At 37.6% G+C, this 15,525-nt stretch overlaps 2 protein-coding genes across 2 annotated transcripts; both read left to right on the top strand.

Annotated features, from left to right (window-relative positions):
• The first annotated feature begins 4,786 nt into the window (after positions 1-4,786).
• LOC144359141 (uncharacterized) lies at positions 4,787-6,021 on the top strand. The gene has a single exon (XM_078012333.1). It carries the CDS (start codon positions 5,183-5,185, stop codon positions 5,867-5,869), a length of 687 nt encoding a protein of 228 aa, XP_077868459.1. The 5' UTR covers positions 4,787-5,182; the 3' UTR covers positions 5,870-6,021.
• Positions 6,022-9,853: 3,832 nt separating this feature from the next.
• On the top strand, positions 9,854-10,354 carry LOC146747528 (uncharacterized). The gene has a single exon (XM_085497330.1). The coding sequence runs from the start codon at positions 9,854-9,856 to the stop codon at positions 10,352-10,354; it is 501 nt and encodes a 166-aa protein (XP_085353456.1).
• The last annotated feature ends 5,171 nt before the right edge of the window (positions 10,355-15,525 follow it).

Below are 15,525 nucleotides of genomic sequence, written 5' to 3'. Positions count from 1 at the left end.
GGTGGTTGAATTGAACTAAAAATTAAAATTGGGTACATATAACGCTAAAACGTCTTCAATTGGCCAATGAGTAATAATAACAAATGTATTAATGGTAAATAAAATAGTGTAGAATGATTGCATGTGTGTCGTCATAATGAGCTAATTTGCACATCTAGAACATTTTCGACTGGATATAGCCTGAAATAGGTATCGGTGTTAATGTAATCATATGCTTATAAGGAAATAGTATTAATAAGGGCGAATGTAATAAATATACCTAACTTTGACTTAGTCAAGCGAGTCTCAGATTTGTATGTAAACCAATATCCCCTTTATAGATATAGCTGTATGGCAGCAGAGAGAATACGGATATTTGAACACAGTTCATGATCACATGTTATTAAAATGGCTATATGTCATTGAGATATATAAAATAAAATACAAATTTTGCAAAACTATGATTTCCTGTCATTAAAAATGGTAAATTTTGCATTTCATCTTTGTGTTTTGCATTGGTTTCTTCAATCCGCATTTCCTATGAGATGCGCCCTCTAACGACAAAGCTATTCCATGACGACACGGAGATGGGTGACAGGGATGTTGTTTAAAACAAAAACTTTGCAAGGTTGTGACGTTGTTCATCATATAAAATATAATTACTCTTTTTTTCATTAATTTTACACGTAATACGTCACAGATGCGCGTTGGCGTTAGAGGGCGCGTCATACAGGAAGGGCTTTTCAGTCACGGTATATTCCCAGACTATTTACTTGACAGTAACTAACATGCTTTGCACTGTACTATATTTGAGTTCTCTTCGAACTCCCTTAATATGCAATTCGTTGGATGATGGGAAAATCCTACATACACGCATCCAAGTAATCACGTCGTATAATATCCTGCCGTCTACTAATATTTTACGTTCACGCTGCTTTTGTGAATTCCTGGCGGCATGAACACAAAATTCGAATGTGTGTATCGTTACTGCATCTGTACATGTAGACGCTTCAAAAAACAAGACCGATTATAGTATGTATCCACGAGCACCGGGCATGAATCGGTACCACCATGGGACACCACCTGTGAGAGTAATGCCAACTTTACTGAACTACCATTTATCAAAATAGTAGTATATAAATAAACTTACACGATGGCACCGTGACAGGCAAATCGGCGGCAGGAAATTTTGCATGAGGGGGGGGGGGGGGGTCGGAAATTTGTACCCTCTGAAACGATATTTCCTGCATTTTGAGGGACAAATTTTGCTAACACAAAGGGTTTCCAGCTTGACTTTGATGGGCGACCCCTCTGCCCCCCCCCCCCCCCGGTGCCACCGCCACTGTGACTTAATTGAGTTAACACACAGGTCACGGGCATTCCGATATATTCCGTACACTGACCGACGGACGTACATGTACGCTAAGGCACGAACACATATACATCATAGTGATACAATCAAGATATTTTTTTCTATTTTAAATTTTATTTGAAACAGTATCATATCACGTCAAACTGATGTAAGTTTTGTACACATTTCTGTGCTTAGAAGCAAGTTGAGTTGGGGGGGGGGTATGTTGGTATGCTTGAACAATTCAGCTATAGTTACTACATATGGAATTACACCAAGTAAAGCGATACCTTATATAGTTTGTCATCTGTCATGTGTGTACCAACATTCAATTTTGTTTGTCAAGGGGTATTAACGGAACATAAAATAAGCAACAGTGTGTGTGCTTAAAAGTCAATTTAATATGCTTGGCATGACACGATTGTAGTTGCTATGTATTGGGTATCGCGCGTTTACCGGGACAGGATCAAGTCATCGGTGCATGAATGGCTGCAGACGTAGGGACTGGCTGAACTCAGCGTGTGCTGCCGTGTTACGTTCATTCACTTGTAAACGTGCTTTAATTAATAGCTTCTACATAAGAAACTATTGAAGCATATTTTACCTCTCTGCGGCTGAAAATATTCTCATCTATAAGTAACATTGTAGCAATAACGACAGCTTGAGTGCTAGTAACATGTTGGTAACCCTCGGTACATCTTAAGTTTGTGTCGTGGGGGGAGGTCGAAATGGAAGGGAATTGGTAATCGGTCAGTCGGTGATTTTCTACATCTATGGGCAGTAGTGTATTGTATGTGGGGAAGGTGGGAATAATGGGACCAACAATCGTGTTGATCCGTACGTGTCACCCCCTAAAAAAATACCCCCCCAACATTTTACAGATTACATTTCTCTGTCGGTTGTTATTTGTTTTTTGTCGTTTTTGTGTGTGTGTATTATAGCCTTTTATTCTTGAGTATTCACCAGAAATAGCGTTTTCTTTAATACTTTGCTGAATTTCACTTATTTTCTGGGCTGCGGGTGCTACATGTAAATCTTTCAGACTGAAAACTGAAATAGTAGATCACTCTACCATCATTTGGCTCAAAAGACATACTCCTGAACACTACGCAATAAAGCCTATTCGTGTTCGACATTGTGAAAGTGTTATTAGCGAGTAAAATCATACACTCTTTCAGTCATAATTTAATACAAATTATAATTTGTCTTTACTATTCATGTGTAATTGGTAATTATGAAAATTGTGTTATTATGTGTATATGGAATACACTACTATTAAATATTCTTAATATATTACTGAATTCACTTGTCAGTTGGTTTCACCCCCCCCCCCCCAAAAAAAAAAACACCAACGATGTCTGAAATGAGAAGTCTGTTTTGAAATGTTGTCCTGTGTATTTTTTCAATGGATTGTTGAAACGAGAAATATATATGTTTCAATTAATAAACTCGCGTTTTCCCCAAACCCTCACCAAGAAATCACACGATATTCGCAACACGTTCAAGTGTGTATAATCACTATGAAAATGTGAATTTACGCCAAATGTCAAAACTACTTGAACTTTTTCAAATCTACTTGAGCGGACGTACATCAACTTTAGACCAATTGTGTATTCGGGACAATTAACGTGTCATTGCTATTGCACTCGAGTTAATTAATTTAACTCCCGTTTTCTAATTACTAACAATATCACCAATAGCACGAGCACGTTCGAAACGTATGTGATTTATTTTCAACGCTGAGTGTAGACAGTGACAATCCATTGCACGGGACGGTCACGGTTATGGGATACGGACCTCCTTTGACGCAGAGTTCAAGTTGCGGGTATGGTTACCGTTAGTCGTAGCGGTATCCAGGCAATATAGACCGGAGATAAAAACAAATAATAACATATTTTTTAATTCCAATTTAATTACTTCGCACGAAGTTGGATGAGTCGGAAAATTATATAGAGTCCAGCACTTTGAAGCACGTGACAAAGCCTATTGGCCGGCAAAATACGTTCATGTAGCACGGAACGTGATGGACACCGTAAGTGGTTGGACGAGGGCGGGCGGGCGGTGGGTCTTACTCAAACTCTGATCCGCGTAGCAATAAATTGTCTAAGCTAAGCATAATCTAAAATCAACGGAAAGCAAAACTGTTTGTTATCACACACACACCATCATCGAATAGTACCCGTTATGAAAACCTCCAAGACTTTTAGTTATGCTTGACTGTGGCAGTATAAATTGTTACAAATCAACTATCATGTTACAATACATCGATGTACAAAACAGTCAATAGGTGCGTAATAAGAATGTTCTATTCACAACGTTCTTACTTGGTGCTTGATCCTTATCTGTATCATTTTTCATTAGGGGCCACATTTTTTTTTCAGAAAAACCACTGTAAGCTGACATGCGATTGCTAACAGGCAGTCAGAAGAAATAGACATGGCTTACATTCGCAAACAAATAGTGTCTCCATAGCAATCACCCGATATGAAACGCCAATCTTCGCGTATTAAAGAAACGAATGTCCGCGTCATTCGAGTGATAATGGATATAACACAAACAAGGGTTTAACATTCGCCTGCGTGCAGCTGCAAAAAATATTCTAAGGTAATTATAGCTTTTGCAGTTAAGACAGAATTTGCCTTTAAATAGCGTGAAACTGTCTGAATCAATCACAATGCGCATGGAAAAGTAATAAAATAATAATGTGCTCTAAAAAGACACATCCTCTGACTAATGCGTACACTGACGGAAAACGGCAATATTAAATTTGGCTTTTTGTTGATGCGTGTATAGCCACGTTGCCATGCAACTGTTCTGAAATATCCTCACTCAACGACAATTATGTCATTATTTGCCTAATAAAACAACCGAAATTATACCCGGGATGTTTATCTGCAGTTCCCAACCGATGAATGGGGCACATTTGCTTTTAAACACGGTTTTGTCGTGTAAATCGATGGACATGCACTGATCAGAAGCAAATTTATGAATTAATAAAAAATCGCCTTTGTCATCAATTACAAGCGGGAAATAATGTGTGACATGTTTTACATACTTTGCAACAGTGGACGGCATTTCCCAATTAATGTAGTCGTGGCAGACTGGGATTATACCCAATCTCAAATGATTGTCAGATTGTATTAAGGTGTAACGGATACGATACGATATGCAGACATTCATGCCACCCTTAATCACGTACACTCGCATGGGCACCCAGTAGCATACCATGAGAATGACAACAATGTGGTGGAATTCAATTCACGCTAAATTGTTCGGCAATTCCTCCCGATAACCAGATCCGTAATTGGGGTCGAGGCTTCTTGTCAGAGACCCGGCAGCCAATAGCGATGTTCGTTTGGATTTACGGGTATTTTTAGAACGTTGCGTAGCAGAGGATAGTATTACAGCGTGGACCGTATATATGTGTGTGCCACCGCAACAGAGCTGGCATATCAGTTAGCGAAACGTCAAGCTTGCAGCTAGCTCGATGAGCCATGTCGTAGGTGTGTCGTCTGTTACAGAGCCAACATACGTTTATAAACCGATTGGTCGTACGTACGGCACTTCAAAAATCAATTCTACGCTGTATATTGCACATGTGCTTGACGTGTTGGACAGGCGCCACTGTCAACATTCCGGGGACAATGATACGTTTTGTAACTCGTCTGATGGTCGCAAAATTGTTCGTTGAGGTATATGTTCTCATAAAAGTTTGATTGACTGCGTTTTTTTTTTCCAAACCTCGCTTGCTTGAAGTTAATGCCACCTGTTGACTGGTTGTCAATCGGCAGTCTGACCCATTCTAGCTTCGTCGTGTAATCGTAAAGCTATCTTCAGAGGGTGTCGTCCATCATGGCGATGACATCGACGTCGACGCCGCCTCAACCCCTGGACGATAGCGAGGAGGACGATAACGGAAAAGAACACGCCAGACCAAAACCGAAAAATAAGAAGGCCATACAGGAAATCCAAGACACGCGAACCAGGAGAAGATACGAAGCCTTGCAGAGATTGAGCGCCCGAATGAGACACAGAGCGAGTATAGTGAATAAGAAGGAGAAAAACCGTCTGCGAATGCAATACAATCAGATCGACAGATCAGAAGAAATTCTAAGACTGCGAGTGAAGAGGGTGCGGGAACAGTTGGAGAGGGAACTACACGACATGGAGGCATGTAGAAGAGCCTACATCAGCCATCCGATGAGTTTCCACGACACACGCAGGGAAGTGGAGTTGAAAACGTTGGAGAAGTACGCTCCTCGCGGGAGGTATCTGTTTGTGATGAAGTCCGAAGTTAGGAAGCAAAGCGACGAGATTGACTCGTATAACCCCAGGGTAGAACGAGCCAAGAAACTGGTTGCGCCAGCAAGACAGGCAAGTCTACAGGCCATAGAAAGGAGCCGACTTTTAAGAATACCAACTGCCCTGAAAATTACGAGAAAAAGAACGTTTGTGTTGCCACCAATTGACGATGAAAAACGTTCAGTGCCGATGCGAAGGGAAAGGATCGACCAATCCGTATACAGTAGGGCGCGCTGAGAGTTTGTTAAATAATTTTGAAAATCGATAATACGGTTCATCGCCATTTGAAGGGTGTAATTTTATCTACCGCTACGCCGGTCAAAGTAACATATGTAGTCGGTCATATCATTCGCCATAAACACGAAACAACTCGTTTGATCGAGAATGAACATTTTTCACGCCTTTACGTATTTGTGTGTGTAGTTTTACAACATTTTACAAGTCATTTTATGACATTCAAGGTCATGTAAACCAACGAAGAGTGTAGAATAACTTATAAATATTTATCGGAAACGTTACAATTGTATTTTGTTATTATAGTGTAAGTTTACTTTAGACGTGAAAGACTGGGGTCAGGTCTCATAACTTCAGCTCGGTCAAGTTGACTGTTGCTGCATTGTATTCAGTTCCGATTCTCAACATTTTCCACTATATTTATTGCCTACAATGTAATAAACCAAACGACGCTCACTGAAGCGTCTTTCGGACGTTCAGACGCCCGTGTTTATGAATGTAGTTCTCATTGGCTTAACGGAAAGAAACTGCTGGCAAATTTATGAAATGCGAATCCATTTATTTCCCCGCGCTAAAAAACTGTCCAGTTTCAGTGAAATAATAATATATTATGTCACAATTGACGTCGATTTGTCTATTTTAGATGAACAAAATTAATTGTTTCCGTTCCAACATTCTACACTGCATGAAAGTCCAACCTGTAGTCATGGCAACGCAGTTTATGTTTTTTTCAATTACGTTATGACGGGCTTCCGTATGATTTCCTGCATTCTAACACCAACGAAGTGAATTGTAGAACGTCTGTTGCAATGCGAGTCGTATGTGACCCAGGTACTCCCGTTTGCATTATTAAGTCGATTCAGTTTCTTTTCAATCACGGACAGCTAAAAGGTGTCGGTAATGATTTTCTCTTGTTGCGAGATACACTGTAACAATCTCTTGTCCAATTTATTAAAAAAACGTTGCTGAGCAAATATAGTTATAACATCGAATAAACGCTTCTATTGAGAACGGTTTGTTTCCCACTGTATCCCTGCAGTTACCGCGCACAAAGGACTGAAACATGCATTGTATGTCAGTTTCATTAAACTGCTTTTCAATTTCATCCATGTTCATTTCACCCGTGTTAGTTTCACAAGAATTCAATTACTTTATTTGTAGACAGTTATCGCAGATTAGTCAGTCTATCTTCAAATCTTTTATAATGCTCTAGATTGTGTCCGTCAAGAACGAACTCACCTGTCCAAAACTGGTATTATTATACATCTATCACCGTAACGCCATAAGTTACAGCGTTCCGTAATTTTGCAGTATTGCATTAGGTATTTCCATCCTAATATATAAGGAAACGCGAATTCCAAATATGGAACGATTACGCGCGTAAGCGTCCTCTAATAATAATATAAAAAAACATGGCAACCCCCAGGGTTTGACTGGACACCACACAAAGAAGTTCGCTAAATCTGTTCAAAACTTTTTGGATTTCGGCATTCCCATGATGTAATCCTGGAAGGAAAAGATGTATAATAATAATGTTATTATGAGGATACTGCAAAGTATGCACTCGGACGGTACGCGGTCTCATCAACCTTCACTGCGCGTCGGTCGATACTGCCGCTGTACTTTTTTTTTAATGTAACAACTGCCGCTGTACTACCTTCGTACAGACTTTGCAGTATCTTCGTAATAACCTCATATTCATCGTCGGCGTGAGTTTTGACCCGATACTACATCTGTGTATCGCTCTGTCGATTGAAATATAATGTCTTCGAAAAAAAAAATACCCGCATTTTCAAACAATATTGCTTGTTGGTATACATACTAACAGTGTTATGATATATCTTATTATAAGTAGAAACGTTCGAGTGCAATTGTGGATTACTTAGGTGCGCATGCGCGTTTAATAACTAGTACGCATGCATTATAAAAATGGCTTCGCTCTCCATAGGTTGAACTTGCAATTGCTATACGAGTTACTTCAGTTGAATAAGCAGACGCGTGTTTCTTATTATAATATAGTTTACGATAAATCACTTACGACAACGAAGTTGTTGTTTTTGCTCACGTGTTGTCCATGTCTCGTAGTGAATGTAACTTCAGAACCCAGATCACATTTCATTGATATTCGAAAGAATGGCATATTTTGATGTTATAGTAATTATCATATGGTCATAATTGAAACAAATAGGCACAGTTGCACTGCAATTTAAAAAAAATCAAGTGGCAATATCATATTATGTTATTCTTACATTCAGCATAGGTTAGCACTACAAGACTGAAAACAAACATGGGAACATGGGGTGAGAGCGGGGTGATGAACTGTTTGGTAAACTGGAGTTCTAATAGAAAGGGTATGTAGTTACGTTTAACTGAACACATGTTATAATTTAGACGATTTGCAGGTGTGAACAAAAACTGGGCGTATATACAGAAACACCGCAACGGCAGAACGCCACCAACAGTGAACAAGCCACACTAACTGGTTTTAGCTGTTACCGCTGAGGGCAGTCAAAAGACGACAGTTAGTATGGCCGACTCGGATGGAGAGTACTTAGTACCCGAAAATGTTTCTCCGAACAGTGGCAATAGACTGTACAAACTAAAAGCAATATAAAAGACGTGAAAGAAAAGCAACGTTATATCTTTCCGTCATATAATTCACACACCACTTTTTTCAATGGTTCAAGATTATTTACCGTCGATATATTAAATGGCGGTGGTCGTCGCAGAGCGCGTGCTCGAATTCAGTGTAAACAATCTATGCCCTTTAACGATTTCAAAGCTCGTAAACGGTCATATTATGGTTTAAAAATTGACCGGTGCCACTGTAGTTTGGTTATTATATTGTCAAGGACCCTCCTGACGAGTATTACAAAACAGTTGGCACTCTCTCACACATCGGTGTACTATAGTGATATTTGAAGATAGGAAGGTCTGAGTGCAAAAATGTGATTAGTATGTATTAAGTAAATATGAATCAATGATAATATCAGTGCATTCCATTCGATTTTGTGTTTGTAATATGTTTACAGTACGGAAAAAATGCTCTCATTTTAAGGTTGGTCCATTATCTCCAAGCACGTGGTTCTTGATCCTTTCAGTCCGAGTGATCAAAGTTGAAAATAACACATAGTTTGAGCTTCATTTGAACATGACGGACATCAACACCAGGTTACCTATCTATGAAGTCTGTCCATCTTGGTCTGATTCAGCTGTTGACATTTGCAATCTTTAAATCAGTCACCGATTGTGTTAGCTTGTTTATTACTGCCGAATTACTTACTCCAACGTGTGATACAAATTGTATATTCATTGATTTACTTCCAAACTCAACTTCCTCAACTTTTTCAGACCATACAATTTACAATTGTCTTTTCATCTCCTATGTTGGGTGTTTAGTGCATCCATTGTGAATGAACTTATGAAAGTAATGAAGTGCACTAGTAATCTATCACGAGTAAACAAAACACCAAGTTAGAATGAACCCTCCTTACCAGGCACACCAGAAAAACTAATGATGATCAGTTGAAACAAATGTACACGTGCATGCGAGTACCATAATATCAACTTGTCTCTGTGTCTTTTCGTGAACAAACTCACTCATGGCACATCAGAGAAATTGTCTACGACACATGAAATGTCAACCAACATAGCCGCTAGTCGGCCATTTTGAATCAAATCACAAAACAAACTGACGTGCACAAGTGAGCCATCGTGTATGTTGTTCGATCAATTTTTAAATAAAATCGGCCAAGACATGTCTGGAAAATAGCATGACATGTTAAAATAGTTTTAGTTTTCTTCGACGAAAATGACCGTCAATCAGATAAATTACATCGCCTCCCCAAACTCAAAAGTTTTTCAGTTGAGCACAATCTGTAAAAACGCATAAAAACATAGGGTTAGGTATAATTATATCGGATTAACCGACAGAAAATAAATGAACTGATTGAGCAAAATAAACAATTGAGTGATAAAATTGACACAATGGAAAATGCAGGTGATAAAATGAAGGCGCACATGTTACGGAACAATTTAATTTTCCACGGCATTCCACAGAGTGGTTTGGAAACATGGGAACAGACGGAAGAGTTACTATGTGGATTTATTACTGATAAACTGGATATTGACGGTTCACAGATAGAATTTCAGATTGTTCACCGTTTAACTTATGCCCGTAGCCGACCACAACCAATAATAGGCAAGTTTCTTAGGTATAAACAGAGGGATGAAGTTCTACGTGCTGCTGTGAAATTAAAAGGGACAGAATTCCGTATTCGCGAGGACTTCACTCCTAAAATCAGAGATCTACGCCGAAAATTAGGTAAATTTGTGGTGGATGCAAGAGCAGAAGGTAAAACAGTTAAAGTTTTGTACGATAAAATTAAAGTCGATGACACTGTGTATATTTATGACGAGGTAATGAAGAACATTAAATTATTCGTCGCCATTGCTACCATAGGAAGGAGGTCAAAGCCCGAGTTTTGACAATGCAGTTGCTAGGTGTGAAACCACAGATTTCAAATTTGTATTTTGGAATATCAATGGTTTATACAGAAAACTATTAGACACTGATTTTTTGAACTATGTTAAGTCTTTTGATTTTGTGTGTCTTCTCGAAACATGGGTTGATTCACAATTTGATTTTCAAATTGAAGGGTTTAAAACCATACATAACGCTGGTGTAAAGAAAAAGAAATTCGGGAGGGCCTCGGGGGGAATATCCATTCTATTTAATCAAAATAATATTGCTCAATTTGATATTGAATATATATATAAGGATAGTTATTCAGCATGGTCTCTAATTAAACATAAGGAAAGCCCAGTGTTAATAGTGGCAAGTGTGTATAGGCCTCCTGAAGGTTCTAACTTTATAAACCCATATTTCTTTGATCAGTTAGAAAATAATTTGGTTACTTTTTCCACTAAATATGATTGTAAGGTAATAATTGGGGAAGATTTTAATGGTCGTACGGGTAATAAAAGTGATAGTTCTGATTGTAATGTGAACCACCTACCTACCTATGGGTGATGTGTTTACTACTATTAATGATATTCCACAAAGGGAATTAATGGATAATGAGTGTAATATATATGGTTTAGAGTTATTGGAATTTTGTGAAAGTACCAACTTTAAAATTGTGAATGGAAGACTCTTTAAACAAACAGGGAGTGGAAATTTTACTTATGTTTCAGGTATAGGCACTAGTGTAGTTGATTATATTTTAACAAGCCCAAATAATCTCTCAAATTTTACGGGTTTTTCCATTGGTAATAGAATTGAATCAGACCATCTATCACTTGAACTTACCATGATGCTGTCTTCCAAGCATGAAAATAGTACTATTGATACTGTCCATCATAATACTGAGAATCTGAACAAACTAAAATGGGACACTAAAAAAGCAAATGTTTATAGAAATAATTTTAATTTAGAGGGCATTAGAAATCTAAGACATGAGTTTTACGAGAATGTGATAGAAGGAAATATAGATGACGCAGCTACTAATTTAACTAATATTATTTATACTTGTGGAAAAGATATGGTGTGCAAGTCAAAACAGTTAAATGAGTGTTTTCGAAATTTTTGGTTTGATAAAGAATGTTTAGTCACCAAACGTGCAGTCAGTAAAGCGCTTAATCATTATAGACATACAAAAAGTCAGAACAGTCTTGAATATTACCTTCTATCTAAACAATCCTATCAAAAACTCATTAAAGAGAAAAAAGCAGAATTTCAAAAACTCAGAAGGGATGAACTAATTAACCTGTCTAAACAGAAAAACTCTCATAAATTTTGGCAGAAACTTAAGCAACATAAAATTAATGTTTCAGAAAATATTACTATGGAGGAATGGTCACATTATTTCACTAATTTGTTTACCCCGGTTCTTGTGGAAAATGAAAATTACAATGATTTTTACGCTTCAATCGAAGATTATATGACTGATTTAGATATAGAGAATATTGGTATACCTGATGTAGATTTGGAATTAGTAGAATTTAACCAACCAATTAGTATGACAGAGGTGAAGAAAAATTTGGATAAACTGAAGGCTAATAAATCACCTGGCCCAGATGGAACACCTTCTGAGTTTTGGAAATTTGCACCTTTAGACATCTGTGATCTGTTGTACAGTCTATATAACAAAGTTTTTGATCAAGGGGCGTTTCCTATAGAATGGAGCAGAGGACTAATTTCCCCAGTGTACACAAAGGGTTGCAGGGATGACCCAGCAAACTATCGAAGTATAATGCTTTTGAATACTATAAGTAAAGTATACACAAGTATTCTCAGTGATAAGTTAAGTAATTGGTTGAATCGATATAATAAAATAATTGAGGAACAAAGTGGATTTCAAAAAGGTAAATCAACTTTGAATAATATTTTTGTTCTCTATACCCTTGTAGAAAAATATGTTTATACTCTTGGGGCTAGATTCTATTGTGCCTTTATTGATTATGAAAAGGCATTTGATAGAGTACACCATTGTTCATTATTTTATAAGTTGTCAAAAATTGGGATTAAGGGGAAACTGTTTAAATCACTTTATTCTATATATCAAAATATTAAGGCTGCTGTAAAAAACCCAAAGGGAGTTACTGAATTTTTCCATATTAATGTTGGGCTGCAGCAGGGTTCTGTTATATCACATTTACTGTTTTGCTTTTACATAAATGACATTAAGAGTGCCCTCCAACAAGGACGGGAATCAGTTGTGTATATAAATACTTTAAAATTTTTTTATTTGTTATATGCGGATAATTTGGTGTTGTTCAGCAGCACACCTGTTGGATTACAAAGATTACTTAATAACTTAGTGGATTAGTGGTATTTGACTGTAAAATATTGCCAATTTTGTTATACGGTAGTTGTGTGTGGGGAATGCGGGGTGTAATAGCTGACATAGAAAAAGTACAAAATAAGTTTTGTAAATTTCTATTGAGAGTTAGTTTCAACGCTTCCAATGCTGCAGTAAGGGGTGAATTAGGAAGACACTCAGTTAGAGTTTATGTTAATATTGAAATGGTCAGATTTTGGCTGAAACTGATTCAAGAGGGCGGCTCAACTATTTTAAAGGAATGTTATAATTATCTATACCATAGAGCAGAAGGGGGGGTCTAGGTGTTGGGCTTTAGAGGTAAAAAATATTTTATGTACATCTGGTTATGGACATGTATGGTATGAACAAAAAATTGATAATAGCGAGATGTTCTTCAGTGAATTTAAAAGAAGATGTTTTGATATATCTAGACAGAATTGGTGTGCAGAAATTAATAAAAATGTAAAGCTTCAAACATATTGCATGTTTAAACAAGATTTAATATATGAAAGATATCTTGCTGCTATTTCGTTGGCTACTCCTATCTATTCATGTGCTATAACTAGACTTAGAATTTCCTGTCATCCCCTAGAAATTGAAAATGGTAGAACATTGGGTATTCCACGTAACCAAAGATTATGTTCATTTGGTTGCAGGGTCACAGAGGACGAATATCATTTTACTATGGTTTGTCCAAAATATGAAGCACTTAGACAAAAATTCTTACCAAAATATTATTTTTCACCACCAACCAAGATGAAATTCATTGCATTGCTACAGAGTACTAACTCGTTTATTTTACTAAGTTTGGGTAAATATTTGTTTAAGAGTTTTCATTACAGAGAAACTGAAATGGAAGTATGATTTGAAGTATATGTATCTTGTAATTTTATAGCGACCGTGTGTAATTTAAGTTTTGAAATGTAACAGTACTTTAGGCCGGTGGCCATATAGTGCGGAATAAAGAAATAATAATATATCGGATTAGGTAGAATAATATCGGCAAAACACATATCTAAGAATACAGTGGATGACACATTACACTTGTTGGTGTTTTGGGGGACAATTTTGAACAAATCTGTCCAGGATTGCCCGAAAATTGGTGTCGGGAGGACGGACACGCGGGACCAACGGGACCGTATGACTACAGACTAACCTAGGTGTTCGTAATCTAAAGTGTTATGTGAATTATATTCTATTTTTACTTCACACTGGAATTAAACATTAGGTATCCCCTTGTACTAATGACCATTTCTCAGATACCACCCCAGAAAAGTAGCCCCTATAAAGGTCCCTCTGAAAGCACCTTCAGTAGTTATATGCATTTTCACAACTCTGTGAGTGGTTCGCTCATGTTTCAGTGGTACCCCTCACTTTTCTGGTGACGATCTGGTTGACTACCATGATGTTATCTGTTATACTTTGATTACATCATCTAAGTAGTGGGGCTGAGCATATGTAAAAAAAGACTGTTACTGCCAACGCGATACTGCGCCCTCTACCGATATCGAACACACGGTATAGCCCGAGCAGGTAGGTTTTCTTCGGTTATGTCCTATGCTCACCAGATCCAAAAAAGTACAAAACACACTTACATGACCTAAGGTTCTTCCCAGGTGAAATGCAGTCCATTTATTTACCAAGACACACACAAAACAGATTAAAATAGCTGCCATGACATTCAATATAAATTACCTCTTAAAAGTAAAACTAAAATGTAAGACAGTCCGAATTAAAATTCGACATCCCCCAAAAGCCGGCATAGAATGTGCAAAATCGAAAATTCTCGATCGGCTAATGGAACTAACATTACTAGGGACACAAATTGAAATAACTGATAAATCAACAACAACAACAACAACAACAACAAGAAAATGAAAACGAAAAATAAAAATAATATTTACAACCAAATTAAATTGAAAAAATGCGATGTGGCTGAGATTGGCCTACACTGAAACCTCTGCCTCACAATATTCCTTATCACTTTCTCATTTTTTATCACCACGAATATACTTTTTTCAACAAATCGCGTTCTCTGGCACCAATGAAACCCACAAAAGTAAGGTCATTCAGTTTGTGGCGTAAATATGAAGTGAATCAGTGTGTTTTGATTCTCATTTGTTCGTCATTCAGTTGCGGTTAAATAGTGGAGAACGAGTGGAATTGTGGGAAGCAATGTTGATATGGACATGCCAGACTATGACATAAACAGTGAGTACTCGACAGGGTCATTTTTTTTCTAATAATACCACCTATGCCAGTGTGACGTCACGGTGTTTTATTGAACGACTGTGAATGGTGATGATATTTATTATTTAATTTCAGTTTGTTTGAATGTGGGTCATATAAACCATTGGTCACAAAATGTGTAAAATCACCTTGCTTTCAAGTTTTACATTACCGACTATACGCCTAGTGTAACCGTTAGTGTGAGAATTTACATCATCCCGGGCTGACCGCGCCAAACTGAATGGGAAATCGCATGACTCTAAGAAAGGAAAGGCACGCGTATGACTGGCATTACTGGCACTGACCATCCATATCTCCATCATAGAGTCGTTTTTCCACACATGCGACAAACCTCTGGGAAATACACTTACAATAAATGTAGGTCACGTCGTCTTTGCGGGTAGTAAGTTGTGGATAGATTACAACGGTGATTACCAATTCCCATGGCTAACATTTTGAGTAAAGTATAAGAACAGAATCGCATTCCAAGTTCCAATTAAATAAACTAATCACTATAATTTTATTTGCGATTATGACTTATATTCATCGTCTCGGGAAAGCGCGTGGACATTCTGACACTGTCCAATCACCGACAATATCGCCGCG

The sequence above is a fragment of the Saccoglossus kowalevskii genome, chromosome 3, assembly GCF_978046115.1.
Source record: "Saccoglossus kowalevskii chromosome 3, keSacKowa6.1, whole genome shotgun sequence".
In the NCBI taxonomy this organism is placed as follows: domain Eukaryota; kingdom Metazoa; phylum Hemichordata; class Enteropneusta; family Harrimaniidae; genus Saccoglossus; species Saccoglossus kowalevskii.
Note: the sequence above shows the minus strand (reverse complement) of the source record. Positions and strands in the feature narration are given on the sequence as shown.

What these genes read in the sequence shown, in the direction of transcription:
- LOC144359141 (XM_078012333.1), top strand. Translation starts at nt 5,183, where the DNA reads ATGGCGATGACATCGACGTCGACGCCGCCTCAACCCCTGGACGATAGC.
- LOC146747528 (XM_085497330.1), top strand. Translation starts at nt 9,854, where the DNA reads ATGGAAAATGCAGGTGATAAAATGAAGGCGCACATGTTACGGAACAAT.